This window comes from Phalangium opilio, unplaced genomic scaffold (genome assembly GCF_054372755.1).
Source record: "Phalangium opilio isolate 3A_F unplaced genomic scaffold, DU_Popi_V2 ptg000079l_1, whole genome shotgun sequence".
NCBI classification, from domain to species: Eukaryota; Metazoa; Arthropoda; class Arachnida; order Opiliones; family Phalangiidae; genus Phalangium; species Phalangium opilio.
This window is the reverse complement of record NW_028324187.1, coordinates 6,726,726-6,752,102: the sequence shown is the minus strand read 5'-3', so window position 1 is coordinate 6,752,102 and position 25,377 is coordinate 6,726,726. Positions and strand designations below refer to the sequence as shown.

Here is a 25,377-nt window from a genome sequence, read left to right as displayed (position 1 = left end):
ATGATGTCACTCAATTGTTAAAACTGTCTAATTTGTCGTAACACCCATAACACCCTTGACTTAAAATTGATTATGCATTCTTACGTCTTCTTTATATAACAGAATTCACCTCGCGGTTAACTTTTATTTGTAGTGAAATCAGTTCACCTCTATCGTAAATTGGTTAGTTCTGATGCAAAATAATTTTATGAAAATTCTCAAATGTTTTTCTGAGTTAATTAACAATTTTTTGTAGTATTTTTTATAGCTCGAGATGTGGATTGTTTTCGTGTTTATCATTTGGCAATGCAGTATGTATGACGCGTATGAAATACCGACGTCAATACCTGAAGGAGATATGAGAACAACCGTAAGAATACGTGTTTTGAGTAATCATGAACAAAGAATTTATTTAAAATAATTACTAATTTCAATTAGTCAATCAAACTACATAGTTTAAATTCCTTATTAAGAAATTTTATTGTTACATTTTAAAATTAGGGTGAAATTATACGAGATTTCGGTTATCCATTGGAAGAACACGTTGTTCAAACTTCCGATGGTTATATCTTATCAATGCAACGAATTCCGTACTCTCCCAAACTGAACCTGACTCAAAATAGCCCTCGACCAGTTGCATTTTTACAACACGGGCTTCTGGGACAAAGCGCCAATTACGTTTTTAATTACTATGATTATCAGAATTTGGGTAGGGTATTTGAAACATGAATTGAGATAGTAAATTCATTTAAAAGCAAAATAACAAAAGTTTGCTAAAAACATACTTTAGCCACAATCCTGTCCGATGAAGGTTATGATGTATGGTTGGGTAACTTCAGGGGAACGACATTATCGAGGAAGCACGTAACATTGGACCCTGATACGCCAGACTTCTGGAAATTCAAGTAAATTAAAATTTCAAACTTGAATTTCAGGATGTTCCCCAAAGAACAAATTACAGCTTTAAAAATAATTATGTAGTATTGATGATTTGGCTCAAACCGATCTTCCAACAATGCTGGACCACGTTATTAACCAAACCGGAAGTGAAAAGATATCCTACGTTGGGTTTTCACTCGGAACAACGACCATGTTTGCTTTGTTATCTACCAAACCCGAATACAACACAAAGATTAAAATCGTTTCTTTCATGGCACCCGTTGTCAAACTAACGCACGCGTACCATACCATATTTTTAATATCGGCCTCTACCTATCCGTACGATGTAAGTAGACTCTTATTATTACAACCAGGAATACATACAGGTATTAAGAATAATTAATAGATATAATTTTAACGAAGATTATTTCGTCTTATACTGGGAACATGGGGGAAATGTATCCAAACATACAAGCTGTCAACAGAATGGGCTCGGCTCTTTGCAAAAATCCATTGATTTCGCAAACATATTGCTCCTTGGTGTACCGAACTATTGCCCAAACGTCTTCAACTCATATGAATGAGGTGAACTTGCGTTATACAGGAATAGATTTAATTTTAGAAGTAGGAATGGAGAACGGTTAGTATTTACTTCAGTTATTCCGACTCATAGACCCCCAGTATAGAGCCCCTCCCTACAACACGTAACGAAAAGTTTAAATTATCTTATTGGCTCAGTTAAACTACGTTTTGATGACGTTGCTGACGGGGACGGCGAAAAATATTGACGTAATTCCTTTTTACCTCTGTCGCTATGACCCGCCTCTTCTTTCATACCCCCCCCATCCCGTGGAAGGGGGTCCAGGACTTTGACTTGCGGCCACATTACTCTGTTCTCCATTCCTACTTCTAAAATTACATCTATCCTTGCGTTATATTTAATTTTACTGTTAAGAAGAGATAGTATTTCTATTTCTTCTAAAAAATATCTTTCCCTTAAAATTCAGAGTAGACATTCAGAGTTTTTTGCCCAATTTCCGGCTGGTACTTCGACGTACGCTTTTAACCAATATTCTCAGGTGACATGTTCTTCTATTAGATTATATTTATTATCTCAATTTAAAGCTATGAATGAAAATGAACGCTGATATTATAGATCCATAACGCTGATAGATTTCAGAGGTACGATTACGGATCTGCTGGAAATCTCAAAAAATACGGTCAAGTAAGATAAGAATTATTTCAAAATTCAATAATCGACCCCAATACCGCCATATTATAGGCCTATATTTTTTACTGGAAGAAATTTTTATTTTATAATACAGAGAACAGTCCCTGAATACGACATAAACAAAATCACGACTCCAGTGGCAATTTATTCGAGTATTTCCGATAATTTCGCGGATTATGTGGATGTAAAATTCATTCGAAACTCCAAAATTAACTTAGTGGATGATATGGTGTTCACAAACGATTACAGTCATTTTGACTTCAATTTTGCCTATGATGCCTACCAAATTGTGTACCCTCCTTTGATTTCAAAATTGAATGAATACAGCAAATAAATTTATCGTGCCTTAATAAAGAGATATATTGGTTGACAATGACAATTTCTTTTGTTCTCATGTCTAGCAAGCGACGGATTCATCATACGCTATAATCTCTGATATACAGGTAGGTCCAAAAATATTGGGTAAGTATAAGACCGAAGCATATCGCTACTGGTCTATGGGTAATCAATTTTGAGTCGAAAATTTAGGGAACCTGGATAACCGGGATAAGTCAGTTCTTGGGAAAATTGGGGGGAAAACAGGGATTTAAAGTTTTTTTCCCTAAAACTTCAGGGATTTCGTTGGTTATATAAAACCATGCTTTGAGTAAGGATAAATTTGGGCCAGGTGTGATCATGAAGTGGGCTCTGGGTTAACACGTGCTTAAAATAATCAGGGAAATAGGCAAATTTGGTCAGGGATAAGATGGAAAACTCAGGGATTTTCAATATGGAATTCTGTCCGAACCCATAAGTTATAATTGAATTGTTTTAGGGATGACCCCTAAAATATAATTGAGGAACTAAAGACAATGCCAATTTTTGACTTAACCTTCGATAAAATATTTTATATTTTATTAAAAGCAACCTTAATTTTATAGATTTTGATTGATTTCATTGAATACAACAATACAGTTCCAATGATAAGGGGGAACAAATGCATAATCTTATCAATGACAATTTTAGTACAATAAATGATACTCGTCTTGTAAGTTAAAAGGGGAGGATCACATTTATGTTGAAAGTCGATATTATGACAGGTTTTCTCATTTTCCATCGTCCTTCAACTTAATTTAATTATAATTAGATTTAATTAAAGAGATTTGTTAATTTATTTACGCCGAAGAATGTTAGCGAGATTATTATTTCTCGCTTTCATTTTGAAAGGTACGTTTTTGTGTTCAGAGTAATATTTTTTAGATTTTAATTTGTCATCATACAAAAACCGGTGTTTAATCAGAAATAGTTTAACTTATTTTAAAAGCAACGATTTTTTCAAGTGCATAAGAAAACTTTATTTATAAAACTCGACTAGTTTCGGTCACGTTATTGGACCATCATCATTTTTAAAGTCCATACCTTTGTTTTTGTTTTTGACCTATTCGTGTCAACGTAGGTGTGGACTTAACTAGAGGGCAATCACTCTCCTGCGATTTCGACAAAGGAAACACTTGCCGATGGCAATCCGAAGGCGAAGACTGGCAATTTTCATCAAACAGTATAGATGACGACCGGCAAGGGCCACGTACACCAGTTGGAAATATTGGTCAGTCAACCCAAAATGTTTTAGAATGTTACATTTTCAACTTAAAGATGGTTTTCCCATAGAACCATCCCATTCAATTTCATATCAAATGATTTTTCAGGAAAATACATATTTTTGCAAGCAAATGGAGTTAAAAAAGTGGCGACTTTAACATCGCCACAAGTCGAATTCCAGGGAAGCGTTTGTTTGACATTTCATTATCAAGTCTTCGGAATTGTATCTGGAAGTTTAGAAGTAATCCGATCAGAGTACATTAAGGACAAGTTGGTACATAACAAGACGCTATGGGCTCGGCAAGGGACAACGAGCGATCGGTGGTATCGATTCAAAGAAACCGTTTCCAAGAATTACGATTCAGCTCCAATAAACGCCACCGTAAGTACAGATATGTATTTGTGCAGTCGTTTATGTGAATGTTTTGTGAGTTTAGATGTTTGTTAGTGAATCATGCTTTAACGGTCATTATTTCGACTTGCATAGTTCACTTTTCGGGCGGAAATCACTGATGGAGATGTGGCTTTAGATAACTTGGAGTACAAAATACAACCTTGCGTTCAAGATGAAGGTAAAACAAACACTTGTTCTGTTTTACAATAAATGCTTTTAACCGGATATTCATTTTAAAACCAAAATTAAATAAATATGGTTCTATAGCACCCTCATAAAAAATCAGAAACATTAATTTCTTTATTGTAAAAACATATTTTTTAAACACACCCGTTTCGACCTAAATTTGGCCAACTAAAATTGGACTATTCTATTTCAAACCGTTTCTTACATCGGGGGTGTGGCGCACTTCTGAAAACCGAGCTTTTAGGCGACAAAGTTTGAGGGAATACGACACATGTGGGCGATCATACCCTATAGGTGCCGACTGTTCCGTGTCCGCCGGAGGTGACTTAACCTCACTACATCGTCCGTCACCTCCCAAATAAATCTCATTCCTTCCCTTGTTAATCACGTCCCGAAACCTGACTAGTCGCGTCATTGCCGTGGTCCCTTAAAGGTACCCAACTAGTATTGAAACCCATAATAAAAAGATTAATCCATTCTTATTATTTTGAGGACCCTGCACCCGATTTCAAAGTTTATTTAGCATTTAAAAATACACTTTTTTACGCAGTAAATTTACCAAAATGTTGATACTTTTAAAATTGCAAATTTCATTTCCATTAAATTATTAACATAATATCCCGATATGAATAAATAAATAAATTAATTAATTTTCAGAATGGTCGTGTGATTTCGAATCGGGAACCTGCGCATGGGAGACGCAGGAGGAAGGTACGCGATGGGAACGCTACCCGCCGGACACCTCAGAAAATGAAGGACTTATTGAAGACCACACTACAGGATCCCTTAACGGTACGAAAACATTGACCACTAAGTTTCATAAACGTACTGTACCAGCATCAACCTCAAAGTGGTTATCGTTAGATCTTCCTTAGACATAGGAACATTCGTTTTCACTCTCTTTTCAATACTATTATCATTATTTAGGGCATTTTATGACGGTCGTGAGGGGATCTATTCTCGATCCATTTGAAGCCAAACTAACTAGTTCCATCCAAGAAGCCGGTGCAAGTTGCTTTAGTTTCTGGTACTTTCTTAGAGCATCGAGAAACGACACTCTTAAAGTGACAACGTCCAAAGGATCGTCTCCAGTGTGGCAAGAAAGAGGTGACGCTTCTGCCACTTGGACAATTGGAAGATACGATGTAGCCCAACTAGATAAATATCAGGTTATTATTGCCAATTATTCGTTTGTGGATTTTGGGAGACGAGGGTAGATCTGTTGACTCAGTTCGGAACTCGAACCCTGGGTTTGGAACGGATCCCCGTTGGGACGTGAACAAGTGAAATTACAAATAATAATTGTTTTCGGTAGATCATTGTAACAGCGGATGGAAATTTTACTGAATTAAATATTGGTTTCGACGATTCTATAATTGAAGTTGGAGAATGTCCAAAAATAGCTCAGTGTGACTTCAACTCTGACCTCTGTGGTTATTCTCACTACCCTGATAGCGATTTCCGCCTACTGGTTGGCGTTGGAAGATTACAAAATCGAAGTATCATGAAAGAAACTCCACCTCAACCTTTAGATAAAGACGGTAAACATTGATACCCATATTTATTGTTTAACAATGAAAGACCTATAAATAACTGTAGTTCAACTTCATAGGAATGTATTTGTACGTCGACGGCACGGCGAATGGAGTCCAATCTGGTCAATCGGGTAAAATCATCAGTGAAATCATCTCCGCAAGCTACATGGGTTCAGACCGTTCGGCTTGTCTTAGTTTCCAATCGTATATATCTTTCGAAAAAGGTACGTTTCGAAAATTGCGGAGTTTTATTTATTTACGACAACTTTATTGTATCAGTAATAGGTAAAAAGTCTGGAATAATTAACGTCATAAAGAAAGACATCAATGGCAACGAAACTGTGTGGTCGAATTCCACTTCGAATAAATGGGATGTTCAACGAGTGACCATTCCCAGTCCGTCCGGTCAAGAATATAGGATTATATTTGAATTGATCACCGGAGAAGAAGGGTCATTTTTGGCCCTAGATAACGTTCAACTAAGTCCTGGAAGATGCCAAGGTAAGTTCATTAAACAGTGTCTTAAAAGAGCACGAAGTCAGTTAGTTACATACACGATGGTACTTATTTTCTAGGACCCAATGAACCAGACGTAAAAAGTAAATTTGAAATATTGCGAGATATTTTATTTAATTTGACAGTTTAATAATGGGGAATATTTGGAAATAGATTTATCTTTAATTTGGGATTGCGATTTCGAAGCTGGTAACTTTTGCAACTGGACTAATGAAGATGATTGGCGAATCAGGATTGCCGCTGACAGTATTTTGGATGGCGGTTCCATCGAGTTGGATCATACACTTGCAAGTCCTAAAGGTTTGTTATTGTTAACATTAGGCATTGGAAGACATTTTTGCATTAAACTCTGTAGAATTCTTAAGAAATGAAAACTAAGCTTAAAGTTCACCTACGTCGAATGTGTTTTCAGGAAAATTTGCCCATTTGGTCAATAAAAATAACAACAGCGTTTCAAGCATAAGTAGCTCACCTATAAGCACAGCTTCCACCGATTTCTGCCTTAGCTTTTGGTATTGGATGCGGTCTCCTCTACCAGCTACCTTATCTCTGTACTTGAAACGAGGTAAGTCTTATATGCGCGTTGGAAAAAGAAATTTCAACTTCGGTACTTGACCCATGACGTTTTTACCTTAGATAATAAAGAAACGACTAATGCTGTTTGGATTAAAAGAGGAACGAGAGACCTGAAATGGCATTATGGGTCCTACAATTTGCCTCAAAGCAAAGACACAACTGTCATCCTACGAGCCGATAGTGTACGCCCAGGTGTTGGTGACATTGCACTGGATGACATAAAGGTCTATCCCGGAAAGTGCCAATTACAGAGTGAGTTCTTTTTACCTTCTTTGTATTCCATTGTTATCGGGAATACATACAGTTACTTGGAATCATTATACCCTTGTTTATTGATATGCGAGATTTATAATGAAATACAAAATTTTAACGTAGGGGGATCTGTTTGCGATTTTGAATCTGACGATATCTGCGGAATGCGATTTGAGTCGAATGACGCAATAACGTGGGAACGGGTCAGCGGACGAACGAGGACGAACGGGACAGGACCCCAAAACGACCACACTTACGGAACTATGGAAGGTTAGTGCGATACCCACACAGTGCGTTTTTTTATTTCTTATTCAGTAAACCATTTAATCAACTGTTAGGACATTATATGGTTGTACAAGCCTCGAAAAAAAGCAGCAATAAATTGAGTAACAAAGCTCGTTTGATTTACCGTGACGTACCCGGAAACGAAACCAATTCTCAATTCTGTTTGAGGTTTTATTTCCACATGTTCGGGCAAGATATCAACGAGCTTAATATTTACGTTCGAGAAAGTGGTCAAAATGATTTAGGCTTTCCAGTTTGGTCTCAAAAGGGTCAACACTCAGACCAATGGGCTGTATCCCAAGCAAATATCAATTCCGTAGTAAACCACGACGTAAGTCTATAATATAAACCGTTTAAGTTACAATAACCAACCTGATTGAATGGTATTTTATAATCTTTTAGATTGTCTTTGAGGCAGTTACCGGTTATGGAGAGCGTGGAGATATCGCTATAGATGACTTGTTACTTTTGGACGGTCCATGTCCTTTACCGGCCAGCTGTGATTTCGAAAGTGATTTTTGCGCCTATGAAAATAAGAATGAAGTTGATTTGGAATGGATTCGATGGAAAGGTTCTACTCCCACCGTTGGAACAGGACCCGATACTGATCATACGGAAGAAAACGTAGAAGGTATCGTTTGTGCAACCATAAGTTGAAAATATTATATGTTCCATAAGTTTGTCACTGGTTACTGAGAGCTTGTTTCGAGTGAAAATGTCTTATTATTAATAATTATTTTAACAGGTTATTACGTTTACCTGGAGGACTACAGCGACTCAAACGAGACAATTAAAACGGGTATTTTGCAATCAGAGTACTTAACCTTATCTACTAATCGTTGCTTGAAGTTCTGGGCGCACATGTATGGTTCGGATACTGGTTCCCTTTCGGTTAACGTCACCTCCTTCGACTTGGAAAATAATATTCAATCGAAACTCCAAATTTGGACACGAAAAGGAGACCAGGGTAAGAAATGGTTCCCAGTCACCATGAATTTGATGGCCGATCAGTTGGCAGTCAACGAAGAATATCGCTTGGAGTTCATTGGAACCAGTAAAGGAAAATTGGGAAACGTAGCCCTGGATGATATTTACGTTGATAACAAAGAATGTTACGTTATTCCGGAAAAGGGCTTCGACTGTAAAGGAGGTGATGTCAGTTTTGTCAATATCAGTCAAGTATGCGACTTTCGACGTGATTGCGATTCGAACGAAGATGAGGTTCACTGCGGAGCTTGCACTTTTGAACACGATTTTTGCAACTGGGTGGTAACGGGAAATGAATATGGAAAATGGACTCTAAACGTTTTGAACAATCAAACTATTGCCCGTTTGCCAAAACTAGGAACGCAAAATTTCATTTTTATCGCTCGCGAATTCACTACCAGTACTCTGCTCAGCCCTCAAGGCGAATTTAAGTATAAAAGAGCGTTTGACAAATGCCGAATGACATTCGGCTATAACGTATTGAGTCAAAACGAACCAAGGTTCACCGTGAAAAAGGTAAAAGACGGGCAAATGTCGTCCCTTTTTGAAGTAATAGGAACGCAGGAAATGTACGAAAAAGATTGGCAAGAGGCCGAAGTATTCATTGGTGCCACGAATAGTGAATTTTCAATTTTGATCGAAGGCAAGGCAAGAGTAAGTAGCATTGACGACCCCGGCGCCGCTCTTGCCCTAACCGATATACAGTTTGTTGATTGCGCTTACCCACAATGGGACATTGAATGCTCGGAAAAAGAATTTCGCTGCAATACAACTCTTGTTTGCGTAAGCGAAAACGCCTTATGCGACTTAACAGACGACTGCGGCGATGGTTCGGACGAATTACCAAGCGTCTGTCCAAACGCCCTTCCAGTGACTACATTCGAAAATGGGAACTTTGGATTATTTAAAAAACGTAAAGTTGCTAGCACTGGCTTTGAATGGAACGTGATGAGCAGTACAGCATTACGGTTTTACGAAAATGTTGGACCAATCAACGACCATACCATCGGTGTCGATTTCAAGGGTCAATATTTGTTCGTTAATCGGGTGCACTTAAGTTCCCCGAAACAGGATCCGAAAGCTCAAATAATCAGCGCTAATATAGTTAGGATTCCTGGGAAGGTTTGCGGACTAAGATTCTATTATTATCTTTACGGAAACGAGCACGACAAGTTGGTCGTTTATCGCGGGTTTGAAGAAAACGCCCATGATTTAGAAGAGGTTTGGTCGAGATCGGGAAGCATTGGCCAAGCGTGGAACAAAGCTATCGTTTCCATCGAAGACGATAAACCCTTCCATTTCATTATCGAAGGAACCCCTGGGAAATCGGACGATTCCAGAATTTCCATCGATGACATCTCTTTCACGAATGGCTGCCAATTGTACGAACTGCCGTTGCCAACGGCGGGTCCACCCCCAATTCCAACCAAAAATCCTTGTCGGGCGACCGAATTTAAATGCGGAAATGGACGATGTATCGATTTAAACAACGTTTGCGACTTCACACTCGATTGCGACGACGGAACGGACGAAAAAGGTTGCGGACCTTGCTCCTTCGAAGACGGGTTTTGCGGCTGGGAAAATGAAGGTACGGGACGTTACTCGTGGATGTTAATCAACTCCCAAAATCGTACAACCAATAACTTACCAACCACGTCTCATACCAACGACACAAACATCTCTTACGTCACGTCTATAAGAGACTACGATAATACTAAAAATACAGCGGCGAAGTTATCCAGTCCAGAGCTTCCTTCAATCTCAACTCATTGTCAGATGTCTTTTTGGATGTATTATTACGGGTCCTACACCTCAGTATTATTGGATATAGAGTTATCTGGATTGTCCAATGAAACACCTGTAAGATTAAGTAGACTTAGAATTTTTAGACAAAAAAAGTGGTTTCGAAAGACCATACCGATTTCCAGTCGGCCGGCAGGCGCCAGAATAACATTATCAACGACGGAAGTGTATGTCATAATTGATGAAATAACGTTTTCGGATTGCGATACTAAACGGCTGCAAGTTGATTGCAATTTCGATGACGCGTCATTCAATGACGGTCTGTGTTACTGGAAAAATGATCCTCTCAATAAGGCTAAGTGGGTAAGAGCAGCGAGGAGTGGCAAGGAGTTAACGGGTCCGAGTAGCGATCACACAACGGGGACTGGCTTTTACCTTACCGTTAATGGAAGAAGAAACAACGTAAAGAAAGAGAGTACCTTAATCAGTCCAAAGATCGTTGCTTCGGATGATTCTACTTCCTGTTTTTCATTTTGGTATCACATGTACGGAAGAGATGTTGATACTCTGACAGTGAAACTAATGGACGACTCCAACCAAAATCAATCGCTATGGACTACTAAAAAAAATCAGGGCAATAAATGGCTCTTTCAGGAATTGGAACTGAACCAAAATGTCTCGGATTTTCATATCGTCATTGAAGCGATCGCTTCCTTCGGTACGCAAGGCGACATAGCCATCGACGACACTAAACTGATCAACGGAGAATGTCCCGACATAGCCGTTTGTGATTTTGAAAAAGGTGTTTGTGGTTGGACGATTATGAACGGTTGGATATGGGAAACCGGAGAGCGTAACATGATTAAAAGTAAACCTGAGTTTGACCATTCACTCAAGACGGAAGAAGGACACTTCTTGATAGTACGACCGACAATTCAAACCGTGGCGACATTAAAGTCCTCCAACATGTCTAACTTAGGTCACTAATTAATCCGTTTACATTTGAATTAACTAAATTTTAATATTGCATTTTCACTTTTCTAAATATAGGTGATACGTGTTTGCATATGTGGTACACCATTTACGGACCGCATGCTGGAAAAATAAAGGTTTATCAGAAAACCTACGCTGAAACTAGAATAGAAAACCATCAACCAATAGCGGAACGAGTGTTATTCAGGGCATTCATTTGGAGGCGCGCCAGGATAAGCTTGCTTCCATTGACGACGACCAATTACGTCACGATAGAAGCCGAGACGGAAGTAGCCGAGGTCGGATATCTCGCCATCGACGACTTGCAAATACTCGATGGAAAATGTACCGAAGCCATAACTTGCAACTTTGAATTGGACGAATGCGGATGGACTAGTAGTTCGGGCATCAGTTGGATTAGAAGAAGGGGCGGTGATACCTCTTTGGGATTGGGACCGGCCCGCGATACGACTCTTAACTCGCGTCAAGGATATTACTATTTCCTTAATTTACAAGGTAAGACACTTTACTGTTTACGTAATAGTCTGAAGAAGGTTTTAAGAAGCAATTTTACTAATTGTCCCATTCGTAGGAGTCGAAAATACGACTATTTCTTTGGAGAGTGAAGATACGCCTTACGACGAAGACAAGGAACTTTGCTTCTCAGTCAACATTTACCTGAATTACGGAAAAGGACTGGAAATAAGCGTTCTAAAAGTTTTTGATGGATACAACGCCGCCCCGTTATTAAATCTTAGCGGCTTGCAAAATCAGAGATGGCATAAAAAGGAAACGCCCTTCTTTCTTCCAAAAGGAAAGAAAACATTCGAAATACAATTCACGGTAAAAGTTGGTAATTACAAGGGAGACAAGTTAAGGAGAAGCGTGGCCCTTGATGACGTAAAATTACTACCTTATAAATGCGGCGGGTCACCCGAAACTACCACTACGTCATTTCCTGTCACGACGCCCATTCCCAGCAAGTTCGATTGCGATTTTGAAATAGACTTGTGCCACTGGTGGTCACCTAATCCGAGTTTAAATGACGAATATAAGCGATACCAAGGACACAGTTCATTTACAAGCGACGGTCGACCGCGAACGGATAAAACAACTGGATCCACGTCCGGCCATTACGCCGCGCCCGAAAAGGGTACAAGCATAACTTACAGTCCAGTTCTTCAGGTATTGAAATGACCGACAAAATTTTTGTCTTAAAGCTAAAATGTAGTTAACCTTTTAATTCTGCTTTTAGTCAAAAGATCCGGCGTTCATTGGCGACGATGGAGCTTGCTTACAGTTTTCGTATTATATGCACGGTGGTACTCGACCGGAAATGGAGTTCTCCTTAGTAGAATACGAGAGTGAAAAATCTTTGACGTTATGGAGCCGATTGGGTGGCCAAGGCCCGTCTTGGAACGACGCTATGATAAGGTTAACGATGAACGGGACGTATTTTTTGAAATTTCGAGGCACTCACAGAGATACGGATTACGGAACCACAGCCTTGGACGATATCATTTACACGGAAAACGCTTGTCCACCTCACTCTCTCTGCGACTTTGAATCGGACAATTGCGGTTACCATAGTGTTATATCTTCGGATATCACGTATAATTTGACATGGTTTATCGGTAATGGAATTAAAGGGCCACCGTACGATCGAACCCTACTAAATGCGAATGGAAAATACTACTACGTCGACTTGACGAAAAAGACATCAGTAGGCTCAGTTGCCAGACTGGAAAGCGCTAATTACGCGTTAAACTTAAACTGTATCCAATTTTGGTATTATCTAACAGGCAACGGAACTCTTAAGGTTATCTCCAAGCACGATGAAACCGAAACTTTCTTATGGAGTCAAACGGGAGACGAAGGTCCTCATTGGCATTTAGCCCAAGTAAACGCACCATCTATTCCATCTACGACTTTGAAGTATATATTTGAAGGCGTGTCAGGGGGCGATGCCTTTAACTCTAAAATGGCCATCGACGACGTTCAAGCTCTGACGAGCTGCCCGCAACCTGGAAACTGTAATTTCGAAAAAGATAATTGCGCTTGGTATAACGAACCCATGCAGTACGACAAATGGGAAAGGGAAAGCGGCGAGACGAGACCCGCGGGACCCAGACATGACAAAACGTTAGGAACTCAATTCGGCGTTTATCTCTACGCCTATTCGGACAGTTATAACAAGAGAACTTTCAAAATGTTTTCGCCATTCTTTCTGGTTTCTCAAAAAAGATGCATCGAGTATTTCTACTTTCGAAACGGAACAGTTCCACCGACGTTAAGTCTTTTAGCAGCTGGTAAAAACGGTGTTGAAATCCCGCTGCAGATATTTTCCGATAAAGTTGTTATGACTCCCGATTGGATCTATGCCCAAAAAGAAATAGCTCTCGATGTAGATGGATGGGACCGATATCAATTGATTTTCCAAGGAAATTTCTCCGACGATAGGAGAAACCAGTTTCTGGCTTTAGACGATATCCAAATGAGTTTAGGGGATTGCCCACCTCCCCCTACCAACAAGGACGTTATTTATTGCGACAACACCAAACAAATTCACAGGGATAAAATATGCGATTTTTACAATGATTGCCTGGATGGAACTGACGAATCGAATTGCGGTCGTAAATGCGATTTCGAAACCGACACGTGCGACTGGACATTTTCGACGGTTAAGACTAGCGTAGTATTTATTCGTCAAGTGGCAAATGAATCGGATCCATTTTTAAAACAAGATCATACTTTACAAAGTGTAGGGAACGGTTATTTTCTGACGGTTAATTCGAGTGACGGGTATAAGAGCGACATAGCCGAAATATTCAGCCCCGATTTGATTAACTCTTCACCATTATGCTCCTTTTCTTTCTGGTACTTTTTCCGGAAACCATCGCAGGGACTGTACATCGAAGTTTTTCTAGAAGGCACCCATCACAGAGTCAGGACAAAAATATTTAGTCTAGAGGTTCCGCAGGATCCCGGATGGCATCTGGCGAAGCTTAACGTCGGTCGAATTATTTCTCGGTTCAAAGTAATTGTCGCGGTTCGAAAAAGGTTCGTTTTACCACCGGGGGTCTCCGTAGCGTTGGATGATTTTGAATTCGGAAACTGCGCCTCTCCACTTCCGGGAAACGCTGAATCGTGTGGCGAGGATGAATTTCTTTGTCAAAACAAACGGTGCGTCAAACGAGATTTTCTTTGCGATTATAGCGACGATTGTGGTGATTATTCGGACGAATTGGGCGCCATTTGCGACGAGCGATTCTCGGGTAGATGCGATTTTGAGCAAAATTTTTGCGATTGGAAATCCGGCAGAGGTTACCCAGTGTCCTTTATTTTGCGAGAATTTAGTTCGTATCTTGAAGACGAAATACCAGCGAGAGATCATACAAAAAATACTTTTTATGGACGTTACGCTTATTTCAAGGGAAAAGGTAAACAATCGGACCGGTTGATAGGTCCCGTCATGAACGTCACTGGCCCAAGCTGTAAGTTTAGATTTTTTTACCAATACCACACCACGTATTCCACCACGAAGTACGAGGAACATCCCGGCGTCGGAACTCTTAGTCTTTACTTGAAAAGAGACGAAATTGGAGCTCTTGACGAGAAATTCACAACTTCCAAAGGTAAAATTATTCTTAACGGCGCAGTTTTGTCACTAACTTAAAAGCTTCAATTACGCGGTATTCTGTATTACTTTACTATAGGTTTTGGCTATTACTACGAAAAGGTCACGGTCGATTTGTCTAGTCTGGAAATAGGACAAGTTTTCCAACTGTACTTTGAAGCTACGGGAGGCCAGGACGAGAATGGAGTGTGGGCTGTGGATGACGTATCCTTCACCGAAGGATGCCAGCTAACGGAAGAGAAGCTCCCGAATTTCCTAACAACGACTGAGCCTTCAACGACACCTCGGCAGTGCGCGAGCCACGAATTCGCCTGCAACTCTACCGGAAAATGCATTTCGGGTGAAAACGTATGCGACTTCCATCCTCAGTGTGATGACGGATCAGACGAGGCACGATGCGCGCAGTGTAATTTCGACAATGAACTGGAACCGTTCTGCGGTTGGAAAGACGCGAGTTTAGGTCGATACTCTTGGAAGCGGTTCGATACTTCACCGTCTTACACAAAATATTCATCGGTAATTCCACCCATCGACGCTCCGGGGAACAAAGGCTCGTATTTATACGTCGATTTCAACGGAGAGCACGGTATCGTGTCCAACGTAGCGACACTTGTCTCTCCTAAACAAGGCGAAACGGTCGAAACGTGCAAGCTAGGTTTCGTCTATTACATCGGCATGAAAAGCGGTGACAAAGCCAAACTTAGCCTGGAGTTATCGACAACGGATGATAGCCTCGGACGCGAAACAGAACTGCAAGTTTGGACGGACAGCAGGGACACCAGAGGGGAATGGCTTCAAGCTTACGTTCCCATAAGGACGCAGATTAGTGGCGCTTGGAACCTTAGATACAAGGCGGATATACAATCAGGATCACCAATTTTGGGAATTGACGAAATTACCTTCGAAAATTGCCCCGTTCCCGAGGCGAGAGAATGTAAAACGGGCGAAAAGAAATGCCGTGACAATATTCATTGCGTTTCCTTGACAAAAATATGCGACTTTAATTTCGATTGTCCTGACAAGTCGGACGAAGCCGAATGTTCCGAGTACTTAGAGAGGTGCGACTTCGAAAAGGATTCGTGTAACTTTAAAAGGTACAATTCACAATCCCCGTGGTACTTGATGTCGGGACGGGGTCTAGGTGATGACGCGCAACCGCAAAGAGACCATACACTAGGCAACGCTATTGGGCAATTTATTTACGTGGCACCTTCGAGATCCGGTTTCATTGAAAGCGTCGATTTTCAGAGCGAGACGTCAGGAGCCTGTAAATTAAGATTTTGGTATTATTTACCCCATGTAAATAGCGAGATTATAGTGCGAGCAGCCGTCAAAAACGAAAAGGAAACTGATGTTTTACACGTCTTAAAGGGCACCCCTGAATTACAAGACCAAGGTATGTCAAAGTTTTCACGCGTTTCTTTGTAAAGTTAGAGCACCAATAGTAAGACCCCTCCAAAAAATATAATTGGATTGAGTAACGTTTAATTCATAGCGACTACCAATTTTTCGTTTATAGACGTCTGGAATCTGGCCACAGTAAAAGTCGTAGGTCGAAGAGATTTCTCGGTTGTTATTCAAGGAACGGCTTATTCCCGATCGAAACACGGTGTGGCCATAGACGACATCTCATTCAATACAAACTGCGTTCCGACTTACTCCTTGGTGACGACACCCGTCGTCACTGTACAACCGCCGGGGAAATGTGACCTGAAAACTCAGTTACAATGCAGGAACAACAAGTGCGTTAACAACTATAATATTTGCGACTTCAAAAATGACTGCCCAACGGGCGAAGATGAAATTGTTTGCCCCGATAAGTGTTCTTTCGAAGACAATGATTGGTGTCACTGGGTCAATATTGACGAGACGAATGCCAGCGGAATTTACTGGAACGTGACGAAAGCGAACGACGCCGAGGAATTAACTAACTACCCGGTTATTAAGGACGTCACATTAGGTACCGATCAGGGTCACTACTTACTTTTGTGGGCTAGAATTGGAGGCCTTTTAAATAAGCGGTCCGTTGTCAAGAGTCCCACGTTCACCAACAGCGCCGCCACTTGCAAAATTTCATTCTACTATTACCTAACGGCTAGCCCAGCTCCGTTGAAGTTGGTCCTTAATAACAATATAGGTAAGTCGTAATCATTTAACCATTTGAAGTAAGTGAGACAATTATTTTTGAAACCATTAAACCGTAGATTTTCACAAATAAAATAGGCATACTTTATATTGTTATGATACGTTCCTAGGGTATACTACGTGGTACCTCAGTTACCTTACCGAAAATGGGACGAAACTAGAATGGAAGAAAGCTACAGTAGGCTTGGGTCGTCAAGAGGACACATTTGCGGTTTCATTTGAAACCGAACCTGTCACAACCATGCCTGGAAGTGTGGCCATTGACGAAATTCAATTCGTGGACTGCGCTTTACCATCATATGAGAGATCGTGTCCATCTAACTCATTCAAATGCGCTAATTCTGCCTGCGTCGATAAGTCGAATCTTTGTAACTTAGTGGATGATTGCGGGGATGGTTCCGATGAGCTTAAATGTGATTCCTACACGAGAATCGACTTTGAAAATGGAACCTCCATATTTCGTCAAGGTAGGAATTTATTTGTTTCATGAAAACATTTCAACTGTGATTTGAGGCCACATGCTATACTTTATTCGGAGTTATTTTAACCGTAACTAGAGACATACTTATGGGTGTCGTGATAGTTGCAAACCTTAGGTTTTTAAACTTGATTAAAGATAGATGTTGTTAATTTTTATCTTGGGGCACGTTTAGGCTTAATGACAAAACCTTTCTTCTAGGTAAAAATGGAGTGGAAGATCATGATGACTGGTCAACTGGACAAGGACTACTTTACAAGCGAGAAAGTGTCTCTACGGGACCCATTTTTGATCATACCACTTTTAGTAATGAAGGGAGCTATCTTTACGTTAACGCTAAGGAATCTACTCATAATGAAAGATCGTGGTTAATATCGTGGAATGTCAGAGACACTAAAACGAACCCTTGCGCTATGACCATGCACTACTACATGTTTGGGAAAAGCGTCAATAAGTTAACTATCATGACAAAACAATCAGTTCCTTTGGCACCAGAGAAAGTGTTATGGTTCAAAAAAGGTGACCAGGGAAATTACTGGAACCAGATTGTAATTCCTTTTGACGAACAAGAAGATTTCCAAATTATAATTGAGGGAAAAGTTGGTGTCACCATAGAAGACGTTATTGCCATTGATGATATCAGTTTTACTGAACAGTGCAGGTAAGACTTATTGATTTGAAGTACCAATTATGAAGGACAGACACCTTGGGATACCGTTTTGTGTCGGTCGAATGGGTCACAATGTAGTGTTTAACATTTTTCATTAATCATCTTAATTAATTGTTTACAGGTTTTACAAAGGTCGAGATCCAGAACCAGACACTACTAGCGAAACTCCTCCTACAACAAACACACCCGGTAACAACTGCCCTAAAGGATTTCCCTTTGCGTGCACCACAGTTCGTAAGTGCTTACGTTCCGATGACGTCTGTAATCTGATCAACGATTGCGGTGATGGAAGTGACGAAAGAAATTGTGGTATGTTCCCCCTATCATCATGTTTCGTTTTCAATAAATTCGAACCAAGTTCAAAATACTATATTTTTAAAATCTTTCAGTGGAACCCGAATGTGATTTTGAAGACAAGACTTCAACATGCGGTTGGAAAATATCTGCCAATAAGCCAATTACCGCTCTGAACGTCGATACTCTTTATATGTGGAGGAATTTACAAGCTAAGAACAGAACTACTTCGGTAAGCCTATTTATTTTAATTGGACTTCAGATGAAATTTTTTCTTATTTACTTCTCCGATGAAGGCCGCCAGTGACATTCTCCCCGATAAAGACGTAACGATTAAAAACGAAAATGGACAATACTTGTACGCCGATTCGTCTTACGGCAAATCCCGCGACTGGACTGAACTTAGTACTCCCAGTATATCAAGAACGGGAGCCAATTGCCAACTGCAATTCTGGACGTATTGCGGAGGATCTCCTTGTAATTTAGAACTTGAATTTTCTCGCGCGTATTCTGGCAACTCTATAAGCGTCGAAACATTCTTCCCTTGGAAACTAGGAATGTTTGGTACGTAGAAGAAAACGAACTAGACTAAAATTTGGGTTGAGGACCAATTGAAAAACACTTATACTTTTATTTGCAGCCGCTCTGGATACGTGGTCTAACCAAAGGATTTTCGTGGGACGAAGTAAGGACTTGACTCTAACCTTCCGAAGTAACCGCAAAGACACGCATAGGTCGGTTATAGCTATTGATGCCTTACTCCTTGAAGGATGCGCACCCCCACAAAAGCCAATAGAAGGTAAGAATCTTTTTCAAATTTGATAAATATCTTTGTGAATTTAATTTGTTTCCAGGGGAAAAAACGTGTGGTGTAAACGAAGCAATGTGCGACAACTTGGATCGTCCTGAATGTATCGAGGTTGACAGACTGTGTGACTTTACAACAGATTGCAGCGACGATAGTGACGAATTAGAGTTCAAATGTCGGGCATATCCGGCACGCTGCGATTTCTCTAAAGGAATTTGTCCGGAATGGCGAGTTCAAAATATTGGAAGTTCAGCTTGGAAACATCGAACCAGCCTCGAATCTCTCAAAGCTATCTACCCACAAACAGATCACACGACTCGTATAACAGGAGGTTAGGACATTTAACATTTTTGCAATAAGCCTCGTAAAAGACATCAAAAGGGGGTTGAACTCGCGTTCGAAGTCTCTGAGCAATTGCAGATCCAATTGCTGAAGTGTCACTCCCACGCTTGCAATATTAGTTTCGTCGATATGGCTCAAATTTACACTAAACAATTTCGCTATAGGTCAACATCTCTCCGTGCCTTACACGTTTGGTTCTGGTTCAACGGAATATGACGCTTACTTCACGTCATACGTCATTAAAGGGAACTCTAAGAATTGCAAAGTAAGAAAAATGAAAGTTCTATGGCAATAATCTTACTGGAAATTGATAGTTATACTTCTTTGCAAATGAAGGTTCGTTTCTGGTACAACATTATCGGAAACACCCATCGCTTAGAGATTTACAGCAGGACGAGTTATGACCCATCCGATAAAGACGCCATGTTTCGAATTCAAACCTTGACTTCTCAAAACGGGAAGGACTTCTGGGATTCAACCGCTATCATTGTCAGTAATGACGAATCAATCAAGGATTTTGAGGTGGTTTTTGTCGCCGTGCTGACCAATGAACCAGGAAGCGTTAATATCGACGACATTTCCTTAACACCATCTTGCGAAAAATCCGAATGTGAGTATCTAGTCAGTTAAATTTCGACTTCGGGTTAGTATAGTTGCAACTTTGAACACGTTTGAACAAATCCTCAAACCTCAAAAATTAGCTAAGTTCAAGTTCAAAAACATTTTCCTCTTTTCAATGTAATTCTACTTACGTTACAGCGCAACTACCAGGGGAAATGGACGTTACTACGGCTCACCCAACATGCGGTTCTAAGATGGCTTGCCGAAATGGCAATTGCTTTAGTCGCGTTGAAAGATGCAATTTCATCGACGAATGCGGCGACGGAACGGATGAAGACGGTTGCGGAAGCGAATGCGATTTCGAAAGTGGACTGTGCGGATGGTACAATCAAGCCGGACTAAACTTTGCCTGGAATATTGTCACTCCCCTTACTTCGAGGCTAATGGGTGGCCCAAAAACTGACCACACTCTGGATAAGAAGGAAGCTCACTATCTCTCTTCGTACAGTCCTTACGCCACGCGGAAAGGCGACATTGCTCACTTACATTCACCCACGTTTGTCCAATCGGGCGCTCAGTGCACTTTCAACTTGTACTATTTCATGAATAGTGAACAAAACGGAAACTTGACCATTTATTCAAAGGGCTTCGTCAAAAATAGCTACCAGGTAAGCGAGGCAAATCGAATCGCGATAAGTTTTTAGCTTGTAGCAAAATGATCTCACCTGCCGGAGCCATCTTGTTTACCCAAAGCTTTAAAATAATGGGAATATTTTTTTCCAGATGCTACCGATTAATTCTGTCAGTGGTAGAAGTGGTTCTGAATGGCGCAAATTGCAAGCGGATATTGGAAGCGTTCGTGATTTGTCTGTCATCGTAGAAGCTTCGTATAAATTGAATGCTGGAACTTACGGAATTGCCGTTGATGATTTTAAATTTGAAAATTGCGAACCAGGCACACCAGTTCGGGAATGTGCCCATGACGAATGGCAGTGTTCCATGACCCAGTGTATTCCGTTTTGGGAAGTTTGCGACTCCAAGTCGGATTGTGATAATGGAGCTGACGAAATTGACTGCGGTAAGCAAAAACCCTATCAATTATATTATGAAATTCAAACTCGAATATGTTTCTTTAGATTTGAAAAACTACCCTGGTAGCTGCGACTTTAACGAACCTGGTTTCCCGACCTCTTGTCCTGGTTGGGTTCACTTTAATGATTCTGAGATAACTTGGAAGCCAGTTGCAACGGTCACCTACGACTCTCCACCAAAGGAATTCATTCTCTTACTAAGCAGTTTGAATGCCCAGCCAGGTTGGAGTGGTGCCGTTGGAGGACCAGTCTTTAGGGCCAGTCAAGATGTCTGTCACGTGACATTTAAATTCCGTTCCCAAGGTTCCGGGCCGGGTCAATTGAGAGTAAGTATTGGAACACTTTTCTTGTAGGTAAGAGTTTTAAACTTTTATTAATAGTTTTTCATTTAATGCTCAGGTTCTGAGTGCTCCAGTGGGTGTTGGAGACGCCAGTGTCATGTGGCATTCATCGGGCACCATGGATAACCAATGGAAAAACATTCACGTACCAGTTGGAAATTCTAAAGATTACAGAGTCGTGTTCGAAGGAACCATCTTTGTGACCAACAACAGCGACATGGCTATTGATACAGTCAAATTCACTAATGGATGTTTCGAAGGAGGTAAGTCCTATTCGAAACTTTGATATCATACCCAATTCAGGAATCCGATTCTCTAAGCTTTGACAATGGACAAGTAATCCTAGAGGACTTGTAAATTTTGTTCATTATTAAATCACGCTTAAGCTACGAGGTCTTTATTGACTGTTATAAAGTTCGAAATTTTAACAAATTTAAATGACAGCGATGCCGGTACAGCCAACTGTCAATCCTAATGGGTGCTCGAAGGACCAATTTGATTGTGGCGATAATTCTTGTATCGCGAGGAACGCCACGTGTGACTGCATGCCCGATTGCCAGAATGGAAACGACGAGAAGAACTGCGGTACGTAAATGATACAATCTATTCTTCATCAATTCCAACCTTACCATGATTTAAACAAATGTCCAAATGCAATAATGACACTTTTCACACCATCTTACCACGATTTTACTTTCAGACATTATTTGTCCGACCACGTCTCCGCCACAAACACAATCTCCGCCAGAAACACCGTCTCCGTCTCCCCCACAAACTCCGTCTCAGCCAGAAACACCGTCTCCGTCACCGCCCCCGCCACAAACCCCGTCTCCATCTTCCGAAGAAACTACCCCATATCCAACAGAAACACCTTTGCCGAAAACGGACGAAGTTAAGAAAGGTAAAAGCAAAACTTTAACTTCCTGTTTCTATTTGGATCTCGACTTGAAATAGCCTCAAAACCTATTTCGTCTGACGACGTCCTGAAATATTAAAATTTTCTTTTTTTTCTGAAAACCACTTTTTCTCTAGGAAACGCAGGAAGTATAATTGGTATTGTCTTCGGATGTTTGGCAGTTTTCAGTATTATTTTGATCGTCTCGTACAATCTTCGCAAAAGGTAATACCGCTGAATCTAAGACACTCTTACATGTAAACGGTTTCCAATAACTTGGTAATTCATTCATCTTTCAGAATGTCGTCTCCTTCAACGGCACCTTTGAGCATGGAAAATCCATTATACGGAGTACCCATGAACGAAGTAAGTGGTGGTAATTACTGTAAATTTGTATGTCCATTGAAACCACCATAAGTTTATAAGATATATTCCATAAGTATGACACTTCCTATACTTCGCAATACTAAAGACTTGCTGAGAGCTAGTTCTAGAACGACGGAAGCGAGAAGAGAATTGACTACACTCGCTTAGTTTTTCAGGACTAGTCCTATTTAGTCTGTAGTAAGCATTTGACCTCGCCCCAGTCACCAGGCATCGCATTACCTCGAATCTATGACCTACGTCTCTTCATGGCAGGCTCCAGTTTTTTAACCAGTTACAAACTTACGGAACATATGAACTTATGGTGAAACATACCTTATATAAGTACGGCTCGGACCTTATGATTGTGTAAATTAAGCTTATTTATTAATTTTGGCTGTGTCGAGGTTTTAATAAATATGCAGCCCAGCAAAGTAACATTAGATTATTGAAGACTTATCTATAACCTATCTCACATCTTATTGAGTGTATTGAGTTATAGCAATTTGAATTCCTATATGCCTATTTCTCAATATAATTCAATTTTGGGAAACATTAAAGAGAAAATACTAATTGATCTTGAATACGTGTTTCTTAGTTCGAAGTCAGCGAAGCAGGTCCGTCTGTAGAGGCAAGGTCAAACAAAAGTGCGTCACCCAGTGCTATGCCCGGTTTCTCCGAAGTAGCGGCGAGTCAGGCGGCGTTAAGGCCGATAAATAGATCGTACATTGACGATCATATTGATCTTTTAGGGGATGATCTCCCAATATCAACGCAAAGTAGCGCTTGATAGTGAAAAACAATTGTTGAAGGTTGTAAAATGTAAAAATAAATAAAAATAATATTTCTAAAATGTTTTGTTTTTTATAAAGAGAAAAAAAATAGACTTAGTCCCTAAACTGTAGCAAAGACGTATCAATGTCATTCGATAAAAAAACGCAACTATAAGATTATCCGTGAAATTCAAAGAAACCCGAAAATTTAGCATTTAAGCGTTACGCGTCTCTTGAAGGGTATCCGTTTATATTATACTTCTTACGTCACACACTAGAGCCGGACAGCCCGAAGGTAAATGTTCCATCGTTTCACGTGATTTCTTACGTCACTATAAAAATAAACAAAAATACAAAATTAATATTTAGTTTAAATTTGATCGGGTAAATGTTTTATCTTTAGCTTGCCAGCCTTTTGTTTTCTCATTTCTGTAAAAGGGAGCATTGGGTGTGTGAACATCCCGTGACCCAAAGAACTCGTGAAAACCACGCTTCAATGGTACACAATGGGTGATACCGACCAAAATGCCTGAATTTCAAATATATTTATTTTAGAAAATATCATTTAAACTGACTTAAGTGTTAATTTTTAATACGATTTTCCAATTATATGGTTCTGGCGGTATCATTTTTCTGCAATTATAATTTTGTCTTCTGATATTTCCCGTATATCCTTAAATGACGTGATAACTTACTTACTGTGAGTTTATACCATTGCGAGCGTGCGCGTTGTCAGTGCAGAATCCATTTGTAATTGGCAAACGTCTAGTCAGTATTAAGCCGTTCAAGCTTCAAGAAATTGAAAAACGCGAGATAACTTCTAACTGTAGCAAGGGAGCCGTTAAGCTTAGTTTTCATTCGCAAGAAATGTCAACGCGCGTCAATTAAAAAGCGCCAAATTTAGAAGTTGAAGCGGAGAGTAATGAGGTAAGGTGGATAGAAAAGATGATGGGCGACCTGCGGCACCGGTCAGTAACTCTCCCAGCGTACCTCGCGCACGCCCCTACCCTTCGGTAAGAATTGGGTCGATATGGTTTCAATAGTTTTTATCAATGTTAAGCCAGCTTACGATAAACGTTTGGTTTAAAAGATCGCGAGGAAAAGATCAATGCTAAGTAGGAGATAATTTATTTCAGAGGTAAATTTCCAGGCCAGGTGTTTCGTGCGTCACTTAGAACCGTACGTGTATCTATATATTAAATAAAAATAATATTAGATACATTTTCTATAAATTAAAGCTACACGTACGCTGTTTACTTTTGTGCGTTTTATTGCAATTTCTGTGTGTTTTATTGTAGTTTCTGTGCGTTTTATTGCAGTTTCTGTGTATTTTATTGTAGTTTCTGTGCGTTTTATTGTAGTTTTTGTGTGTTTTATTTTAGTTTCTGTGCGTTTTATTGTGGTTTTTGTGTGTTTTATTGTAGTTTCTGTGCGTTTTATTGTGGTTTTTGTGTGTTTTATTGCAGTTTCTGTGCGTTTTATTGTAGTTTTTGTGTATTATTGTAGTTTCTGTGCTAATTAAAGCATTCCAAATATTATTACTAGTGTTTATGTCGATAATGATTTAAAAATGAACTTTTCTAATTTCGAAGAAAAATACAAGCATCTGCCGCATTATGAGCCTATTCACGTCTTCTTCCCAGTGCCAAGCAGAAGGGACGGGATCGACGCCATTCAGTGATAAAAGAGGGCTTCTCATATCACACGCCGCGAGCAAGTTTCAACGAAGCTTACTTTATGTTTTTATATCTATATACTTTTGTTTATACTTCATAAATGTACTATAGAATAAATAAATTGTTCGTTGATTTAATGAATCTCATTTTTATTGCTTTTCTTTTCATTAAAGTTACAACAGGCATATAT

At 40.0% G+C, this 25,377-nt stretch overlaps 3 protein-coding genes across 3 annotated transcripts; all 3 read left to right on the top strand.

The window, feature by feature from the left end:
• The first annotated feature begins 292 nt into the window (after positions 1-292).
• Positions 293-2,447, top strand: LOC149654512 (gastric triacylglycerol lipase-like). Its single transcript, XM_089845261.1, has 8 exons — positions 293-349; positions 481-688; positions 770-884; positions 961-1,204; positions 1,282-1,443; positions 1,866-1,937; positions 2,015-2,083; positions 2,184-2,447. Exons 1-8 carry the CDS (start codon positions 293-295, stop codon positions 2,421-2,423), a joined length of 1,167 nt encoding a protein of 388 aa, XP_089701387.1. The 3' UTR covers positions 2,424-2,447.
• Positions 2,448-3,255: 808 nt separating this feature from the next.
• LOC149654511 (apical endosomal glycoprotein-like) lies at positions 3,256-5,799 on the top strand. The gene is made up of 7 exons (XM_089845260.1): positions 3,256-3,295; positions 3,525-3,674; positions 3,775-4,049; positions 4,155-4,239; positions 4,905-5,039; positions 5,175-5,416; positions 5,563-5,799. Exons 1-7 carry the CDS (start codon positions 3,256-3,258, stop codon positions 5,797-5,799), a joined length of 1,164 nt encoding a protein of 387 aa, XP_089701386.1.
• A 715-nt stretch (positions 5,800-6,514) lies between these two features.
• On the top strand, positions 6,515-23,591 carry LOC149654510 (MAM and LDL-receptor class A domain-containing protein 2-like). The gene is made up of 30 exons (XM_089845259.1): positions 6,515-6,569; positions 6,711-6,863; positions 6,935-7,126; positions 7,250-7,396; positions 7,465-7,742; positions 7,814-8,042; positions 8,157-11,120; positions 11,192-11,629; positions 11,679-12,298; positions 12,369-14,748; positions 14,830-16,146; positions 16,270-16,887; positions 17,006-17,362; positions 17,575-18,034; positions 18,165-18,352; positions 18,433-18,569; positions 18,634-18,901; positions 18,978-19,136; positions 19,192-19,476; positions 19,652-19,752; positions 19,824-20,097; positions 20,247-20,716; positions 20,832-21,126; positions 21,185-21,465; positions 21,539-21,743; positions 21,925-22,065; positions 22,181-22,381; positions 22,513-22,600; positions 22,675-22,741; positions 23,337-23,591. Exons 1-30 carry the CDS (start codon positions 6,515-6,517, stop codon positions 23,526-23,528), a joined length of 13,560 nt encoding a protein of 4,519 aa, XP_089701385.1. The 3' UTR covers positions 23,529-23,591.
• Positions 23,592-25,377: the final 1,786 nt, after the last annotated feature.